The 18,585-nt window shown below is 36.7% G+C and overlaps 5 protein-coding genes across 10 annotated transcripts in view; 4 read left to right on the forward strand and 1 right to left on the reverse strand.

Annotated features, from left to right (window-relative positions):
* Window positions 1-69: 69 nt before the first annotated feature.
* Window positions 70-2,633, forward strand: LOC111433254 (small RNA-binding protein 11, chloroplastic). The gene is made up of 4 exons (XM_023070240.1): window positions 70-319; window positions 1,794-1,862; window positions 1,974-2,080; window positions 2,166-2,633. The coding sequence occupies exons 1-4, from the start codon at window positions 169-171 to the stop codon at window positions 2,307-2,309; spliced, it is 471 nt and encodes a 156-aa protein (XP_022926008.1). The 5' UTR covers window positions 70-168; the 3' UTR covers window positions 2,310-2,633.
* Window positions 2,634-4,044: 1,411 nt separating this feature from the next.
* LOC111433255 lies at window positions 4,045-6,236 on the forward strand. 2 transcript variants are annotated; one of them, XM_023070242.1, is made up of 4 exons: window positions 4,045-4,236; window positions 4,472-4,497; window positions 4,710-4,812; window positions 5,767-6,236. In XM_023070242.1, exons 3-4 carry the CDS (start codon window positions 4,716-4,718, stop codon window positions 5,988-5,990), a joined length of 321 nt encoding a protein of 106 aa, XP_022926010.1. In that variant the 5' UTR covers window positions 4,045-4,236; window positions 4,472-4,497; window positions 4,710-4,715; the 3' UTR covers window positions 5,991-6,236. The 2 variants fall into 2 exon arrangements, with proteins under 2 accessions (XP_022926010.1, XP_022926009.1); XM_023070241.1 differs by lacking the exon at window positions 4,472-4,497 and having other exon boundaries at window positions 4,047-4,237.
* Window positions 6,237-6,789: 553 nt separating this feature from the next.
* On the forward strand, window positions 6,790-11,988 carry LOC111433148 (protein SUPPRESSOR OF FRI 4-like). Of its 2 annotated transcripts, none has more exons than XR_002708737.1 (7): window positions 6,790-7,247; window positions 7,799-7,899; window positions 9,508-9,634; window positions 9,773-10,194; window positions 10,616-10,767; window positions 10,850-11,444; window positions 11,562-11,686. XR_002708737.1 is itself a non-coding variant. In XM_023070100.1 (7 exons), exons 1-7 carry the CDS (start codon window positions 7,054-7,056, stop codon window positions 11,637-11,639), a joined length of 1,128 nt encoding a protein of 375 aa, XP_022925868.1. In that variant the 5' UTR covers window positions 6,790-7,053; the 3' UTR covers window positions 11,640-11,988. The 2 variants fall into 2 exon arrangements, 1 of the variants encoding a protein (XP_022925868.1); XM_023070100.1 differs by having other exon boundaries at window positions 10,850-10,903; window positions 11,562-11,988.
* Window positions 11,989-12,349: 361 nt separating this feature from the next.
* LOC111433111 (GTP-binding protein ERG) lies at window positions 12,350-16,836 on the forward strand. Of its 2 annotated transcripts, XR_002708730.1 has the most exons (9): window positions 12,350-13,028; window positions 13,485-13,574; window positions 13,675-13,820; window positions 13,982-14,140; window positions 14,225-14,291; window positions 15,256-15,363; window positions 15,442-15,581; window positions 16,125-16,449; window positions 16,568-16,836. XR_002708730.1 is itself a non-coding variant. In XM_023070049.1 (8 exons), exons 1-8 carry the CDS (start codon window positions 12,519-12,521, stop codon window positions 16,207-16,209), a joined length of 1,305 nt encoding a protein of 434 aa, XP_022925817.1. In that variant the 5' UTR covers window positions 12,350-12,518; the 3' UTR covers window positions 16,210-16,502. The 2 variants fall into 2 exon arrangements, 1 of the variants encoding a protein (XP_022925817.1); XM_023070049.1 differs by lacking the exon at window positions 16,568-16,836 and having other exon boundaries at window positions 16,125-16,502.
* The window catches only part of LOC111433112, an 8,212-nt gene continuing 6,241 nt past the window's right edge, over window positions 16,615-18,585 (reverse strand). The window contains exons 10-12 of one of the 3 annotated variants that reach the window (XM_023070051.1): window positions 18,338-18,423; window positions 17,708-17,851; window positions 16,615-16,972 (exon numbers count right to left, since the gene is read on the reverse strand). In XM_023070051.1, coding sequence (XP_022925819.1) covers window positions 17,736-17,851; window positions 18,338-18,423 — 202 coding nt within the window. In that variant the 3' untranslated portion in view covers window positions 16,615-16,972; window positions 17,708-17,735. Of the gene's footprint in view, window positions 16,973-17,706; window positions 17,852-18,337; window positions 18,424-18,585 lie in introns of those variants that run through there. The other 2 variants (XM_023070050.1, XM_023070052.1) reach the window with 2 other exon arrangements.

The raw sequence follows: 18,585 nt of genomic DNA on the forward strand, positions 1-18,585 counted from the left end.
TTTTTTTTTTTTTTTTTTTTTTTTTTTTTTTTTTTTTTTTTTTTTTTTTTAATTATTTCTTTTTTGAAATTAAAATCAAACAAAGCTCCACGGCGTTTTTCCTTTAAGGTGCGAACCCGGGAACCAACAAAGCTCCACGGCGTCGACTGGGCAGATTTCAGCTCCATCATGTGGGCAGCCACCGTCTCCTTCCCTTCACTTTCTAACCTCCGGGGACCCATTCCTCTGAGTAATCGACTGGACTCTTCAAAGCGCCAATCTTTGAATCTTCGAGCTTCTTTCTCTGATTACCCCCTTGCCAGCAGACTCATGGTTAGAAGTAATTTCACTTCCCTCTTCCTTTCCTCTTCCTCTGCATTTCACGATCCCTTTCCTTGATTTCCCATTTGGAAATTCCCCCCCAATTTCTTGTGTTCGCTGTGATGTTGTTGGAGTCCGTTCTTGGCTTGCGATGTGAATTTTTCCGCTTTGATTCATTTTTCTGTTGCTCCTCTTACTTGTTCCTGTTTCTCTCCTTTTGGTTTAGTTTTTTTTTTTTTTTTCTCTTTTACACCAACCATGAATTTTATACAAACTGAAGAGAAGGTACCATGAAGGTTCTGCGTGGTTCATTATAGATGAGCGAGCAAGATAGATATCCGAAGGCATTGAGTTGAAAATTTCCCCATTTTATTAAGGAATGCTTAAGAAGTTATGAGAAAAAAATTCAACCTACACGAAAAAGGAAGGGAAAGCTGCAAGAAACTACTTCAATCTAAATTAATAATCCCATCTGCTACTAAAATATTATATGAACTGTAAACTTCCAGGCAGTGAGGAAGACAAGGTCTTTGACCATGTGCCTCTTTAAAAGGAAAATCTTTCGTTGAATTGATTTTGTTTGAAACTTTTCTTAAATTCATGTCTCTGTGTGAAATTGACTAGAGCTACAAGCTTGTTTCTCTTGTTCATGGAAGTTATAATTCCTTCAAGCTTTTAGCATACTCTGTGACTCTATTTGGCCTACACAACTTTAGTTAGATATATTCACAAGCTTAAAGGGTAGTTTGTTCATCAAGTTTTGATTCCTGAAAATGGGATCGAAAAGGTAAAGCACAATAATGTTGACACCTTAGATGTCCACTTGCATACAGATAAGGATGTTTAGTGCAAGTGATGTGGATTGGATAATAAAGCATCAATGGAATACTGGAGCTAATGTATTGAGAATTATGTGGACTTTCGCGTTTCATCTAAGATATTTGTTTCTTTTCATCCTACTCCTCTTACTTTTAAGAATAGGGCCAGAAAGGATTAATAATTTATTTGAAATGTAAAGAAAAAAGAAAGAGTTTAAGATTGACTGTGGCTCTTGGTGTCTATCTATAAAACTTATCGACCTCTTCGCATCGCCTTTTCTCGTACTTTCCTGTCAACTTCCTTTCCTCTATTTTTCACGGTATGTGTTGTCTTGCAATATGAATGACTTTCACCTACCATAACGCTATCGTTTATCCAGGCATCCTTCACTTTTGGACAATGCCTATCCACATTGAGTTCGTTACCGTCTCATCTATTTGTTAACAGTTTTATTTTTCAGTTTTTCCTGTTCTCAATATTGTTTCTCAAGGTAACTGATCATTCATTATGATCGCTGAGTTCTGTTTATGCATGGCGTAAGTTAAAAAGAACCTTTCCAAATTGTCTTTTGAAGTAAACTAAAAGAAAAACAGATCTTCAGTACATATTTTTCTTGATGTTTTGTGAAGTCTTTTGGAATCTCAAGATGTGTATATTAAAAAAAAAAAATGCAGATTTACCATACTCCACCAATGAGAATCGGCTACAAGAAGAATTTTCAAATTTTGGTGAGATTGCTGAAGGTAACTGCATTTCTTTTCTCGTTGAGCGATTAAACTATTATATGATGTCAATTTCCAGCCAAGTCCAATATGCCTTATAATCTTGCTGCTTCTCTTATCAACCTATGACAGTGTTATTAGCAAAAGATCGATTAACCAAAACACCAAAAGGTTATGCGTTCATCCAATACACTAGCCAAGACGATGCGATGCTTGCGCTGGAAAATATGGATTGCAAGGTTAAACTTCATCTAGCTCTGTCATTGCCACATGAGGTAACTCATGGTTTAAAGTTAATGTACTTTCTCTGTGTCTCGAAACCAGAAATTTGATGGAAGGACGATCTATGTGGAACTTGCAAAACCTGGCAGTGGATCTTTTCGAGGATATCCGGTAACCTCTGGACCCCCGAAAGAGCGGCCTATACCTAAATTGGTGCCAGAAGAGGTAGCAGATTGCTGGTATTGATCTTGTTCTTACTGAGATACACAATATAGGACAGAGATGGGTTAACAGTTAATGACAGTTGGGCACCATGAGATCAATCCCAAAGAATCTGTGAGGGTTGAAGTGTTTGTTGTGATGGATTCCTTACATTCCTCTTAATAGTTTCAGGCTTTAGATGCTGATGCCATCCTGCAACTTTGATATCTATTTGTATTTACACTGTTTACGACACTTGATGCGTCTTCTAGTGCATATTGCTGTATGTGGCGTAGCAATTGAGATTATGGATAATGTGGTAATTCATAAAGCAAATGCTTCTACTACTCTGTTGTTTTTTGGTCCAAATTCAACGTGTATTATGTTTTTTTAGTCGGTTTTAATGTCATAACTTACACCAAACTTTTGGAATGATAATTGAAGCCTCAAGAAGTGTGCCCCATTGACTAAGATTCATAGGTTTTTAGGGACTCCTATAAGAGGTTACAGGGCGTGTTTTGTTTTGTAATAATTAAGAAATTGAGTAGATTCATTTCTTGCATCATACTCATGTGTTCTACTTCTACTAAGGTAAAGCAAGGTCTTATTGTGTTGCACTTTGGGAGCGTTCGTATTCACACTATGGGGAATCACTTCTAGACAGGGGGGTCCCAGTCCAACCACGCCTACTGCTTCCCCTCATCTTCTCAAAAAAGGGAGAATTCTAAAGTAGCTTTTATTAACTTTTGCAGCTTCATCAATAGATACGTCTCTACTCTTCCCTCATCAAAAGTACATAACGTAAGAAGACAAAAACACCAAAATCTAGTTTTATCCCAAACAACCCACCTGACTTCAACTAATTTCCTCATCAATCTCAACTCAACTCTTGGGGGATCATTTTTATTGCTTTACCTGATTCGTTTTAAGTGTACTGCTTCTTGATCTGTGCAGCTTTAGTTGACATTACACTATGTGATGTATAGAAGTAGCAGAATCCTTGGGGGTTTTAAGTGTACTGCTTATTGATCTGTGCAGCTTTAGTTGACATTACACTATGTGATGTATAGAAGTAGCAGAATCCTTGGGGGGCTTGAGCTGATGCCTGCAGGTGGGGCAAGAAGAGTGAGACAGCAGCTTTAGTTGACATCATGTCTTGCTTCTTCATGCCCGAGTTCAGTCCTCTTAAAGCCACCCATTGGAATGTCTGTCTGAGGGTGTGATTGGCGCATTGAAGTATGCATGTCAGCATGGTATTTAAACCAAGTGTGCAAACAACGGCGCAAACAATTGCAGCCACAGTGACAAGGAGGTTGAAGTTGCTGCCTTGTTCTTGCTCGTGAGGGTACGCGAAAGATAAGCTCGGCAAGGGATTAAAGGAAGGAGTCGGAGAGGAGGAAGGCTCGGTGTACGAAGAACCGAGCATTTTTGCAAGCTGAAATGGCCGAGAAGGAAGCAGCATAAACACAGGTATGGAACAAGTTGAGATGAAGAAACATAAGAGTTGAAGATGGAGGGTGAGAATGTGATTTGAAGTAGTGGCTGTTTTTTCTTTTGTTTGTGCGCTGAAAACAGAAAAGGCAGTCTCATTGCCCCCTCGCTTTTCTTTCATCCTTCGCTCCAAAGAGAAACAATCAATTCCGTAGATATCAGTCTTGGTTTCATTGGTGAGGGCAAAGGCAATTAAATAAAAATATAATTATAATTTTTAATTTTTAATTTACCTGAAATAAAAAAAATAATATTGAAAGTTGGTTAGCTTTTACATAAGTCAGTATTCTCTCGACCATATGGGAATTAGGAACAAAACCTTCCTCTTCCTCGACGCCTCCTCTTCCCTTCTTCCACTTCCAAATCTCCTATCCATTTCTCTCGTCAGAACCTCAAATCGCTCACCTTTCTCGCGACTGCATTTGAAGAAGCCGCAATTCCGAACTTCGAAGCCCTAATTCGTGCTCCCAACCTGCCATCTAGTAAGGGTCACTCAATGTTTGTGATTTGCATTTACGAATTATGTACACGGGATTTCTAATCCAGACTGCGTATAAGTGGATGATTCGTCTATCGGATTTGTGTTCTTTTTTCTAGTTTTTACTTCTTTGCTCTCTCTGTGGTTTTTCTCCTCTCTGTTTTATTTCACCTGTAAACGAAATCACTGGTCTTCAAATTTGTGAACGCGTTACTGCTTTTCCATTTTCATTCGCGCATGTATCCGCTTGCTGCTGGCATACAGGATAATAAAGTTTATGAAATCTAATTTGTGAGGATTTTTGTTTTATGGGTTTAAATTGCGAATAGAAACGTAAATTTCTTTCTAAAATAGCATATGTGATTTTATGTTACTTTGTTTCAAAGTATGTGAATTTACTAGTCTATTTTGCGGCTTGCCCTTAAAATCATATATCTAACAACTTCCTCTTTCCAAACATTGTTGACAAATTGAAGGCACCAATGGCAGGCGTCATTACGAAGTTCTTCATTGCATCACTGTTTATGTGGATAACTCCCATCATATTGTTGTATGGTTTTAACCACAATTTGATTCCTGGTAAGATTTATTAGCATAAATACTAGCATCTGTTGCTTATGCAAGATTTTTAGCGGTCATCTTTTTAGTATGTGCAGACTTGTGTTTAATTATGAATCCGAGATACTAGTCTTGTGTTGGACTCATTACCCAATTCAAGAGGAACCAAGAGCTCTCTCTAGGCAGTATACTATTTTCTCAAAAGCACCCTCACACACGCTGCCTACCACACTATTAAAAGCCCACACCAGATTACACTAACTTTAAGAATTGGACCTCCCATTTATGCCCCTCTTGTTATATTGTGATTAGAGGCCTGACACTAACTTACCTCCTCATTGATATAAAGAACCCAGTCTTTTCTAGCTTTCTTTTTATATTCTGATAATTACCAGTAAGTGCATTTTGGTCTTGTCTGGATGGTGTTACCTAAAGAGCATGGTTTGGTATGCCATCTTTACTGCTTCATGGCTACTGGTCGTCAGACTCAATTATTGATTGATGATGTATACGTTTAGGGAATCTTAAAATTTTAATCGCACGCTCATAATAATCCATTTATCTTCCTGTCTGTAAATTTGTTAGTATAGAAACAACTTTTATGTGAAATGTAAAGTAGTTCTTAGGAACGTGGAAACCTTGAACCCCCTCGTTTTCCTTCCTGAACTAGGTTAGTGTAAACCTCTCTCAATAATGCTTGTCCCTCTTCCTCACTACCTTCTTTACTCATAACTGTTGGTCATTACCAAATCACTCTAACACGACTTCTGATTTGGTTCTTCTAAGATAATGAATTTTGTGTTTAACAAAAGTATTACTTCATATTTGTTTATTATTATCTTTTATTGCCGTTTTGTTCGTTCTTTTAGTTTTGATCTTGTACTTTTTGTTTCTTGTCATTAACAACCTGTCTTCTCATATTATTTTCTTGCATGCGCGTGATTACATTTCTAAGTAAATACTCTTCTGGACCAGGTTCAACACAATTGAATCCGCATTCTCTTACACTCTTGAGTGGATTCCTTGCTGTCATATCAGTCAATGTTGTCATTGCTATTTATATTATCATGGCAATGAAAGAACCCTCTAGTAAACATGAACCGGATCCTGCATTTGTTGCCGAGGCAAAAGCTAGTATAAACCAGTCTCCTGGGAAAGCAGAGGACCCCTCACAGGCCAATAATAAGAAGGAAGAATAGGAAATGAGAGAGGGAGGCTCTGATGAGCTTAACCTTTCCAGGATTTCAGATGATAATGTCTCATGTGTGGTCAGACTGTCTGCTTGTCAATTGAGACTTGGTTTCTTTTCTTTGCTTCTAATGATGTTATACTTGAAGAGGAGATGTAATATTTGTTGGTTGGGGAGAATTAGAATAAATTTTAGATTCTTGTATTTCTGGCTTCATAGTTAGAACTTTATAACATAATCCCGATGGTTTCAATCTCTTCATAGTCCAAGGAAAGACACCATTTAACAAGAAGGACACCTTCGAACATCAGATTTAGAACCTCATCCTTTGGCTACCACCAAGGGTTGGTTTGTAGAACTTTGTAGGGGGTTCCTTCCGGTAGTTGGGACATGCTCTTGCTCTAAAATGTGAAAAACCCTATTTACCCTAATTCATACTTCATAACTAACCAAACCCTCTTGCGAGTTAATTAAAAATTTGGAAGTTGAATGCAAATTAAACCCAAAATGGTATAATAACCCTACCAATGCAAATAATGTGTAAGCCAAGCTTAGGAGTTTAAATTATGGATAATCATATTCCTTTAAGCGATTACAATATTCCCTAAAGAAGAAAAATACGCATATTAGCTACATAAATTATCTTGAAGGCAAATATTATAATTATACAGCAGATATTTATGGTTGTAAGGGTCTTTTTTTTTTATTATTATTTTAAATTTGTTGACTTCCGGAAAAGATAAATAGACGGTAACTGAGCTGGAGTGTCCATATAAATATATATAAATAAAGCAACCATTGATCGAGACGAAAAATATAAAAAGGAAAAATCGGAAATTGCTGCGAGCGAGTTTTTACTCGTATCAGAGATCGGCGTGAGGGCTTAAACGAGTCGGGAGACAAAAGAAAACCCCCTTTCGGGATAGGGGTTCCCCCACCAACAAAACCCTAAATCTTCGTGATCTCTGTTCCTTTGATTCCCCGCCTTCTCATTTTTCCAGAATCCACTGCCTTGGGAAGAACTCGTCTCGTTTCGGGATTTGAATTGAAGCGCAACGGTGTGCGTTCTGACCATGGGGAAGAAGAAGAAGAGGGTGTCGTCTAAGGTATGGTGCTATTATTGCGACAGAGAATTCGACGACGAGAAGATATTGGTGCAGCATCAGAAGGCCAAACACTTCAAGTGCCATGTCTGTCACAAGAAGCTTTCTACTGCTGGTGGTATGGTCATCCACGTTCTTCAGGTTCACAAGGAGTCGGTCACCAAGTATGTAAACTCCTTCCCCCCCTCTCCTTTTCTCTCCTCAACTAGAAGTCTACATTCTACTTTTTACCTTTTTTAGTGTATTCCTCTCTCGCCTTCTTTGTCTGCAAAGATTCGAGGGTATCTTCTGCCTTGCTTAAGCCACTTATTTTCCGACCAGTCACGTTTTTTTAATTGAACTCATCTTCCTTAATATGTTTTTGAGTGATGAAATTCTTATTCAACGCTATATTTCATTCCAATCGCGATGAATTGTTTCATTGGTGGACTGTATTATATACTTCTCAACGTCGTAGGAATTAATGTGGTAGAGTTCACATTTCTTCCTTCCATAGATTACCGCATGCGAGATTGTAAGATTTGAACATGAAAGTATATTGAGATATTGTAGTAGGTAGGAAAAGATATACCAGATACACTTGCCCATCAATGGAGCTTTTGTTTTTCCTATAAGATCAAGCACTTGTTTTTTAATTAATTCCTGAACTGGTATTTTTTGTGTTGGTCACGTTTATATTCTAACGTTTCTGTTGTTGGTGGTGATCTTGTGATAGAGTTCCTAATGCAAAACCAGGCAGAGAATCGACAGATATTGAAATATATGGAATGCAAGGAATTCCTCCCGATGTCTTGGCAGCACACTATGGCGAGGACGGTGAGGAATCTATATAACTCATACGTGCACTGTCTTTATATTTATCTACCTCCATTACTATTAATATCTTACTTCTCTTCCTCTTTCTCTCAGTCTTTCTCATCCATACATATACGTACGTGTAAATAGGCATATATGAAGACAGAGTTTATGGGTCTATTATGTTTGTGTTATTGCAAGGACAACTCTCTTTTACAAGAAAATATTTTTTTTTCCTTTTATTTTCCGAACTGAGACGTGAATTTGCTAAATCCCCCCGTTATTCTTGTCTAATAGGGGACATTTCTCCTGTAAGTTCAGTAAAAGTTAACTTGCCCAATCCCCATCCCCACCTCAACCCTCACCCATAGTATCTCTATGCTCTTTCCTATGATAAATCCTTGACAAATATAGTATCTCAGAGTTTTTTTAAAAAAATTTATTGGAGCAGTCTGTGTGCGTATTATTATTTTACATAATAGAAAACAATAGATAGTTCATTGATTAGATGGAATATACAAAAGAAGAGATCACATCGAAGAAGCTGGAAGTTATCAAAAAAAGAAAAAAAGTTTCCCCGGAAGTTATGGTTAAAAGTTGAACCAGATCAATCCTATGACCCTAAGTACGTTTGTGGTGAGGTATATAAAATTTCAGGAGGTTAGTGGAAGGGATTGCGTCTATGTTGGATTGGGAGCAGACTATATTAATTTTTTAATAGGTGACAGTCCTCAAACTACATGACCTGTACAGTCCGAAGTCCTAAGGACTAAGGAGTATTATTTGTGTTTTGGTCTTGGAATGATTCATTCCAATTCCTTAAGGAAACTAACCATAAAAAATATCTGAGGATAGGAAACAGAACCTTCTTCATTTAGATCGTGGTTTGAAGAGGAATTATTCTTGGAAGCCACCCAGTAATATCTGAGGATGTTATTTTATGCCCTTTGAATCAGAGATTCTTCAGAAATAACCTCAGAAATGTGAGGCGATGGGACTTGTTGAGATGCAACCCTATCTAATGAAATTGTCACGCTTTCGTAGGGAAGAAATGAAAGAATAGAAAGCAAAAGACCAACATGCATACAAATAAACAACCTAGACTAAAGAAACCTACCAACTAGCCGTGCAAAAAGGGACGAACCCATAAGAATAAGACCTAACAGGTAATTATGAAGATTTGTGGAGACCAATGCTTAGATTGAGATGTTAAACCTGGCTAATGAACGAACCTCCTCGTAAGCTCCCTCCAAAATTCCTAATAATTCTGTTATTCCTTTCAAACCAAAGACCTCAAATGACCAAAAAGAAGCCAACCTGCCACCAAACTTGACACTTATCATGCTTAACTATAAATAATCTTTATGATCCAATATACTTGCTATGCTTAATTACTGATGGTCCTGAATAATCTAATATTGTTTGATTTTTTAAAAAAAAAATCAAATTATGAGGGGGGTACATGGTATGCTTATTGTTTCTGTTCTCCAAACTTCTCTGCTGAGCTCTTATGCCACATAATGATGATTGTTGTTGTGTTTGTTTCTTATGAATTTTTATTTTTATTTTTTAGTGGTATTGGGAATAGTGGTATAATTAGAATTATGGAAATGCTCTTCTTTCTTGTAGAAGAAGAGTCCTTATCAAAGGTGGCCAAAGTGGAGATGCCACCGACTCAGATGGTTGGAGGTGTGGTGCCCGGATCGCTGGGCATTGTATACCCTCCTCAGCCAGGTTTAGCTGCAATTCAACCTATGTAAGTATCTGCCTACCTTTTTTTCTTCCAATCACTATTGCTGCTTAACTTGAAGTTTTTGCATTTTTTTGTGTTAACTTCAGTAAAATGTTAAATTATCAAACAATGTAATTTCAACCAACTACCTTGTTACTGCAGTTATCCTTCGACTGGACAAGCACAGCCTACTGCCTGGCCGGTTCCACCTCGTCCCCAACCTTGGTTCCCTCCAAATTCAGCCGTTTCAATTTCGGCTCCTGCCCCATTGGGCTATGCTCAGCAGCCACTATTTCCTGTGCAGACTGCAAGGCCCTCACTTCCAGTATCATCAACTCCTATGCTCCAGTCTTCACAAATAACACATCCTGGATTGACTTCAACCACACCTTCAGTTTCTGTATCTCAGCCGTTGTTCCCTGTTGTTAATAATAACCACGGACCTACTCAAAGCTCTCCTTTTCCTTCATCTACACTTTCAACAAGCATTCCTTTGACCTCAGCAGCAGATATCAAGGGCTCAGTGACACATCTGGGCACTAACTCCTTTTCTACTATCAGCAATCAGGTTCCAAATGTTCCAGGTGCAACTAATTACTTTATGCAGTCTCTTCTATATGACTTCTCACAAAGCTTGATCCAGTTTGGTTTTATCCCAATGCATTGAATAAGGACAAATATAGTAGTACTTCCAGAGGTTTTTTTTGGTATGCAACGGTAATACGTATTCATGTTTGTTGATAATTGAAGTTTGGCCTTTACATAAAGTCGTAAACAACAAATCTTAAATTTTCTATGTTCGAGCATGGTTACCTCTTCTAAAGGGTTATCCACTAGTAATTTCAATTTTAAATTTCAATAGGAACTACAATCTATGCATTTCTCCTAATGTAGTTTCAATTACCAACTCCTGCATAAAATTGTAGAAAGTCAGAAGAGCCATTATCTAGGTTTTTTTTTTTTTAACTACTTAACAGGGTGCCTTATCTGCATTTAATGTTGTAGGTGGAATATTAAGCAATTCACACTCCTATGCCTCGGGACCAAATACGGGTGGTCCTTCTATCGGACCACCTCCTGTAATTGCAAATAAGGCTCCTACTCAGCCATCAACAAACGAAGTATATTTGGTTTGGGATGATGAGGCGATGTCTATGGTAAGTTTTCTTGTGTGCTGATCTACCATGATTTATCTTGAGATTTCCAACCTGGTTTCACTTTCTTATGGTAAACGTGCAGGAGGAAAGAAGAATGTCCTTAACCAAGTATCAGGTGCATGATGAAACTAGCCAGGTAAGTTATACTACAACTTAAATATTTGGAGTTGGTTTCAAGTCTCTAACCATGTGCGGTAGGCTGTACATGTTTCTGTTTTTGGATTCTTTGTAGTATACATGTCGAAGTAAATCTGATTTTTATTTTATTTACACTTTATAGAATGTATTTTCTTAGAACCTTGAGCCTGAACTCACTTTTTACCTCGAACTTCATGATCATGTAAATGCTGTTTTATTTAACTGACATTTTCCAGTTTGCACGCCATACCACCAATCTTGTGGCATCAAAAGGCTCAAGTAGGTATTTATGTTATCCCACTTACAGTGTGTATAAGGCCTTACCTATTGTTGCATGAACATGGTTTAAGACCGTAGTATATGCAATTCTTCCTTTTGGCTTTTTAATCTATTATTTATGATTCACTCTCCCTATGCGCTTGATGCCTAAGTGTGGGGATTTGGGTGGAACAAGATTATATACCCTACAGATTTTTGCTCATTTTGTAGCATCATTACAATTTATTTTATGATCGATCAGTGAATACGGCTTTGACCAGGTCAGCCTCTTTTGCAATGTTTGGCACCTCTTACATAGGACTCAACCATATGATTTGGCGATGGCATCATTTCTATATTTTCTGTCTAATCATTTTGTGTCGTATTCTTGGTTTCAGATGAGTTCAATTGATGCAGCCATAGACAAACGAATCTTGGAAAGCAGGCTTGCTGGCCGAATGCCACATTTTAATTGAAGGCTCCTCCATTGGTCTGTGGCAGTTGGTTTCAGAAGAAGCTGTGGAATTTGTAAGTCACCAGGGGCAATGTTCGAGAACAGATATTCTTCATAGATTGAAGCTTCAACTTCAACATCTACATTGAATTCAATGCATTGCCAGAAATTGACAGTACACAGAGTTTTCTTTTTCCTGTCTATGTTGTCAATTATTGAAAGGTGATTTAAATGAGGGAGTTTTTCTTTTCTCTTCTTTTCTTTTCTGTAATTTAAACCTCTTTGTACCCATTTTTTCCTTACTAGAGTTTTTGAGTTTAGAGAAAGATTTGCATTTTCGGCCTTGGAAGATAACTCCATCTTCCTTTCTATATATTTCGTCGGTTCTCTACTCTTCCCTCTGCTGTGTTGGAAAGGAAACATGATTCCTTCAATATTCAATTTTAGCAAAATAATAATAAGAGGAAGAAGAAGAAAAGAACAGTATACAAATTCATAAGAACTCTAAGATAATGTTTTATGATTTATTTAGCAAGAAATAATTTTATTTTTCAAATATAATATTTGAAGTGGCGATTTATTAGAGGATTTAAAATTGAAGTACTTAAGTTTAAAAGTTAAAATATATTTAAAAGAAAAAATATATTTTAAGTTTCTGTTAAAATTGGATCAAATTTTTGGTAAAATTGTTTTTTTCTTTTCTTTTTTCTCCCTATATAAACAAATGAAATGAAACCACCGCTAGTTGTGGGACACCATCACAGAACCTCTAAACCCCAAAAACCCCAATTGCTGCGAGCAGAGCCAGCCCTTCTTCTTTGGTTGTTCATATCATTGCGCCGCTCTCTCTCTCTCTCTTTCATCAATCTTCTTTCCTTCATGCTTTGTATGAGAATTTGAGATGAACGCTTTAAGGGCTCTGAGAATAGCCACGACGATTTCTTCTCGATCCCACCAGACTTTCCTCATAAATCCATTGTTTTCCCATCGATGTTACTCTGCCCAACCTGAGCAAGACGATCCGAATCACAACCCTACTTTCTCGGACACTGAAAATGCTCCGGATTCTGTATTTGATAGTTCGCAGTTCACTATTCCAAACATGGATTCGTGTACTAAAACTGAGTCTCACTCCCCTGCCGAATCCACTTGGGATAAAAAATACAGGGCAAGAGCTGACAAACTGATATTTGGGGAAGAATCCGAGGGAGTAAAATACAAGATAATGGAGGAGGAGGAGGAAAGGAGACGGAGAGTGCTTGCCAAGGCTCTGCTTGAGGCGGCGTTGGAAACTGCTGACGATCAGGAAGAAGATGACGAGAGAACGGTGAAGGAGGAGGACCAGAAGTCCCTGGCTGTTGGGATAATTGGAGCACCAAACGCTGGCAAGTCCGCGTTGACAAACTTTATGGTTCGTTCTTTAAGCTTTCACTCCTTTGGCCCGCACAACTGATCTAACTTTTATGACCAGTTCATTTTTCGTATGATTTTTTGAAACCTGTAGTCGCTTAGAGCATTCAAGAAGATTTTTTTTTTTTTTTTTTTTTTTTTTTTTTCAGATGCTCAGATGAACTAGTACTAAAACTGCTAATTTGATAAAACTTCGTTTTTTGCAAGATTGTCGGATTCGTGGAAAATTTTAGGGTTGTTATTCTTTCTTTCAAGCTTTGCATACTAAACCAATTATTGTCGTTCCCTGAACTGAAAAACTGCCTTTTTCCCTTTTTTAGTCTGAAATTTTTCGTTTCTTCATTTTTTAACTTTGCTTAATATAAAGGTGGTTATGTGGAAACAGTCAACTTGTATTGACTATCACATAAGAGATTGTTGGAAGTGATCCTGTTATGTTTTTTTTTCTTTTGTGTAGGTGGGAACTAAAGTTGCTGCAGTTTCACGGAAGACAAATACCACTACTCACGAAGTCCTAGGAATAATGACCAAAGGAAATACCCAAATTGTATGTATCACATTTTTGTGAGGAAATGTTGCTTTGTTCTGTGATTTCTCATTACTAGATAGCTAATTTGGGCTTTTCTTGATTCGTTATGCCAATTCAGTGTTTCTTCGACACACCAGGGCTTATGTTAAAGAGTAAGGGACTTCCTTATAAAGACATGAAAGTGCGTGTGCAAAGTGCTTGGAGTTCAGTTCAACTTTATGATGTGTTGATAGTTATTTTTGACGTCCACAGACATCTTACAAGGTTAGTAGGAATTTCTCCTGGTCTCAAATGTTAAAATATAGGTTTCTCAAATAAGAGGCTTGATAACCATAGGCTTTACAAGTTTTCCTATTTTTCTTTTATTGTGCTAGTCTTGTGGTCAGCTCTAATGGTTTAGCAGTTATCTCTTGGATTTTCTATAGGCCTGATTCAAGGGTGGTAGGATTGATCAAACGAATGGGAGCTTCATCACAACCAAAGCAGAAGCGAATATTATGTATGAACAAAGTTGATTTAGTCGAAAACAAGAAAGACTTGTTAACAGTTGCAGAACAATTTAAAGATCTTCCCGGATATGAAAGGTATTATTGGTTCTTGTTTAGAATGTTGACTCGCTTAGAGGTTCTTGAGCATTTGTTTTCACTAACAGAACAAGCTCCGTATAGGTACTTCATGATCTCGGGGCTAAAGGGAGCTGGAGTAAAAGATCTTTCAAAATACTTAATAGAACAGGCATGTCTCCTATTTTGTTTCACTACTGTTATTCAGAGGAATATGTCTGTCGAGGATTTTTCACTTGATTAATAAATATTCCAAATGGTCTTAAACTCATCTTTGCTTGAAAGAGTTAATCTATAGGTTTAAATCCTATTTTAGTCCCTGGAATTTTAGATTTGTTCCATTTTGGTTCTTAAACTTTCAAGAGGTATATTTTTGTTCTGAACTTTCAAAAATGTATATTTTGGTCCTTGAGCTTTCAATTTTGTTCCATTTTTATCCTTGTGCTTTTAAAATGTATGTTTTAGTCTCTAAAAGGTTTTAAAAATAATTATTTTGGTCCTTATTTGTATTTCATTTTTAACAAAGTAACTATGTACTAACATGTTAATATGAGTGGGATTTCAAGCATATCAGATACAAGTCTTAGGCAAGTGAAAATTAGATGGAAAAATAATATAACATGGACCGAAGTTGTTGTTTCTAAAATGTTTGTGAACTAAAATAAACATTATAAAAATTTAGGGACCAAAATATAAAAGTTCAAGAATCAACATAAATATTTTGAAAGTTTAGGGATTAAAATGGAACGAACGGTATAGTTTAGGGATCAAAATAGATTTACATTTGTCATTTGATGTTTTCACAAGTTTGATGATGATGCTAAACTTATGATATGAGGAAAACTACAAAAGTTGTGCATGGGCTCTAGGGGCTGTTACAATCACACCTTCAAATTTTCAATTTGATTAATCAACACCCTAAACTTGTGGATTTTCGATTTAAATGCAACAATTTCTTAGGTATTAAAGGTGATTGGTCAAATTGAAACATTGAGGTTGTGAATGTTACAACTCCTATAGTTTAAAGGTGGTTGTATCAATTTTTTTTCCCATCTTTTATTGCCATCAGCCAGCTAATTATTCTGTTCACTCAGCTTATACCTGCATCTAAACCTGGTTTCCCCCTCCCTTTTTAGGCAGTCAAAAGACCTTGGGATGAAGATCCATACACTATGAATGAAGAAATGATGAAGAACATATCACTTGAAGTTGTTCGGGAGCGGTTGTTAGACCATGTGCATCAGGTAGTCATTACTATTTTATTTTTATCTGGGCTGGCCAAGAAATTCTTTTTTATCCAAGAACTTTGCTTCTATTTTCAGGAAATTCCTTATGGAATCGAACATCGCCTGGTTGATTGGAAAGAATTTCGAGACGGTTCTCTTAGGATTGAGCAACACTTGATCACTAATAAACCAAGTCAGCGCAAAATTCTTGTGGGGAAAAATGGCTGTAAAATTGGGTAAGTTCTATCACTTCAATGTCTACTTTTGCAAACCAGTTGATATAAGTTACTTCTATAATTCCATCATTAATTTTTAAGAAAGTTCTCATAGGACATAAGTTGCAAACCAGTTGATATATGTTACTTCTATAATTCCATCATTAATTTTTGAAGAAAGTTCTCATAGGACATAAGAGATAAGAGATCCCAATGTGGAGTCACTTTTGTCGTGTTTAGAATCACTATCGAATTTGTCTGAAAATTTTGTTTAAAAGTGTCAAATAAAATATTAAATTGGTTTTGAACGATTAAAAGCATGTTTGAAAGTGATTTTATTCAAAATCACTCTCCAGTATGCCCCAATGATATTGTTTATTTTGATCTAACTGGAAACATATAATCTTCCATCTAATGAGCTTTGATCTTTTGTAATCTTCTTTGCATTTTGAATTGGGAGGATGTCTGTACTTCTCTCACTATTCCTCTACGTATTCAACTGAGTTTATACAACAATTCAATTTCGAGCATGGAAATTTAAGTCGTTCAATTTCACAATTTCAGGAGAATAGGTATTGAAGCAAATGAAGAGCTAAGGTCTATCTTCAAGAAACAAGTGCATCTCATCCTCCAAGTTAGACTTAAATGATGCATCTGCCTATCTATAGTTCCCCTTTGCACATATAGAAAATTGTTTGTTGGTTATCTTAGAATTGCAGATATCTTCCCCGCTATAATTTATAGTGGACGTGAAGATGAAGGCTTCAGAGCTTAGAAGCAGTTTATTCTTTTTAAAAGGGTGGAAATGCATTTTGATGAAGAGAAGAATTTGACATTGTGCATGAAGCCCATGAGAAGTGAGAGCGAGACTTAATAACTTTTCTGGAAGGTTATAGCTTTCGATCTATAATTCTAGTTTTGTTTTTCATAATTTTATTGAAAGAAGTTTATTTTTTTGGTCTTTATTACATTGCTGTAACTTTAAGCATAATGCCAAGGTGTTTCAGTTTCTAAATGACGAAAGGCATCTTCGCATTGGTACCCAACAACAAACTAGGATGAAATCTCGTCTATTTCTTTGGAAGATATTCTCAGAACTTTTGCAGCTCAAGGAGGGTTATTATTTGGTAGCAAGGATTCAAAATCCCAAGGATTCAAAATCCCAAGAATATAAGCCATGGCCATACATGTCTACGCAAACATGGAAATTCGAATCATGAAAATTGTCGGGAAATAGGACAAAGGCTTCGTCATAACACTGATTTAACGGTCATGAAGAGAACAGCAAGTAACAATGGGGTCATGCATCTGAGGACCATGTCTTTTGCCGTAATCTGGTAATGGTCAAGCCACCTACTCCAAAGCCATCCATTATAGCGCTTGCTGAAGGGAACTCAGCTCGTGATGTCAAACTACAAAAAATAAAGACCGGGAAGTTAGGAAGCGTGCATGTAGTCGTTACGTTACAACTAGAAATTGCAGATTATGTTGATTGCTAAAATCGACATTGACAGCAGTCTTTTTTTATCCAAGTCCAACTTGAGCAAGATGTTTCCTGCCAAGCCTTGACGCATGATGAGGAACAAAATTGACAAGTTATATCATCAAGGATTCTAGCTTTTAGACAAATGTAGTGCCACTATCTTGATATAAATCATAATGATTTGGTAAAGAGACTCGTCAAAAGTACAGCTTTTCATACGAAGCATGAAAGTGATTAGGTTACTTAAAGATAGAAAGACGAGTGCTCGGATCTGTCAACTATGGGTCCTTTCTATATTCAATCTATGGCTCAAGTCCAATAATTTCAATTCTTGATGTTATCTTGACGCAGATAGATTCTTAACTTCATGCTATTAAGGAAGAGGAAGAGGAAGGAGAAAAGAGGATGACATTCAGGAAAGACCCTAAATGCTTCCACAGCTGTATTCCCGAGTCCTTGGGTTCCTACCTTGAACAAACTTCTGAGGTCCAATTTTTCTCCTGCTGAAAACTTGATTAATTCTAATAAAGCATGTATTAATACCTAATTTGTCCTATAAGACACTCTAAAAGTGCCTGCATACTAATCCCCGAGATGTAAACTTACAATAATCAGGGAGAAAAAAAAAGTGAAATCTAATTTGAGAATCTAGATTGGGGATTACCTGCTACGGAGCACAATACGCGGCATGCCTATTCGCTCAGCTCCATCAACCCCAGATTGGGTTCCTGCAATAAGGATGCAATTGGAAACAGGTATGTCCGCAAGTTCTGCTCCAGCACGCAATGCACATATGATCTTGTCCAAACTAAGAAAAATACACAATGATATTAACTAACGCACAAGATAATGCTTTCTGTAACCAACATATATAATATTAAACATTGTTGTCAGATAAACCAGCAATCCAATTATTTAAAATAAATTTCCAAGAATAGTGCATATATCACGACAGCTGCAATCATAGGATTCTTAGAATTTGAAAATAAACCACATAACCAAGCTTCTAAAAGCGTCCCATGAATACTACAAAGAAGATACATGTGCATTTTACGTGTAAGTTTATAAGATGAAAAAGCATGCACAATACATATTTTCGTGCAGAGGAAAAGTATGAGAAGGGTCTCCAAGAACCGCAACATATCTTTTTTTATAACCATAAGTCAATTGAACCATTGGTCCATTTCTATTACTTCTATTACAATTCCATTGTTTGCATTGTCTTCTAACATTCCTTAATAATCATTAGTGAGCATTTTGTACGACAGAAGGTGAAAGCAGCTATGAAACTAACCTAAAAAGGAGAGGATGAAAGGTTGGTCAATTTTACTTGGTAGCTTCCTCCCCCATTTCATGAGACCAGGTACCAGTACTGGCAAGCTGTAAGAATACAGGACCTTCTCTCTTCTTAAACTCTATATGACTCCTCAAAAATTGGCCAACCAAGCTAAATTACAAATGAACTTCTCCAAGATTTTTTTTTTTTTTTTTTTTTTTTTTTTTTTTTTTTTTTTTTTTTTTTTTTTTTTTTTTTTTTTTTTT

Source organism: Cucurbita moschata, unplaced genomic scaffold, assembly GCF_002738365.1.
Source record: "Cucurbita moschata cultivar Rifu unplaced genomic scaffold, Cmos_1.0 Cmo_Scf00041, whole genome shotgun sequence".
Lineage (NCBI taxonomy): Eukaryota > Viridiplantae > Streptophyta > Magnoliopsida > Cucurbitales > Cucurbitaceae > Cucurbita > Cucurbita moschata.

Coding starts and splice junctions, on each gene's coding strand:
- LOC111433254 (XM_023070240.1), top strand. CDS start 169: ATGTGGGCAGCCACCGTCTCCTTCCCTTCACTTTCTAACCTCCGGGGA. Junction 1,863..1,973: donor TTTTGGTGAGATTGCTGAAG/GTAACTGCATTT, acceptor AACCTATGACAG/TGTTATTAGCAAAAGATCGA. Junction 2,081..2,165: donor TGGAAAATATGGATTGCAAG/GTTAAACTTCAT, acceptor TCTCGAAACCAG/AAATTTGATGGAAGGACGAT.
- LOC111433255 (XM_023070242.1), top strand. CDS start 4,716: ATGGCAGGCGTCATTACGAAGTTCTTCATTGCATCACTGTTTATGTGG. Junction 4,813..5,766: donor TAACCACAATTTGATTCCTG/GTAAGATTTATT, acceptor CTTCTGGACCAG/GTTCAACACAATTGAATCCG.
- LOC111433148 (XM_023070100.1), top strand. CDS start 7,054: ATGGGGAAGAAGAAGAAGAGGGTGTCGTCTAAGGTATGGTGCTATTAT. Junction 7,248..7,798: donor CACAAGGAGTCGGTCACCAA/GTATGTAAACTC, acceptor ATCTTGTGATAG/AGTTCCTAATGCAAAACCAG. Junction 10,195..10,615: donor TCAGGTTCCAAATGTTCCAG/GTGCAACTAATT, acceptor TTAATGTTGTAG/GTGGAATATTAAGCAATTCA.
- LOC111433111 (XM_023070049.1), top strand. CDS start 12,519: ATGAACGCTTTAAGGGCTCTGAGAATAGCCACGACGATTTCTTCTCGA. Junction 15,364..15,441: donor TGTTAGACCATGTGCATCAG/GTAGTCATTACT, acceptor TTCTATTTTCAG/GAAATTCCTTATGGAATCGA. Junction 15,582..16,124: donor AAAAATGGCTGTAAAATTGG/GTAAGTTCTATC, acceptor TCACAATTTCAG/GAGAATAGGTATTGAAGCAA.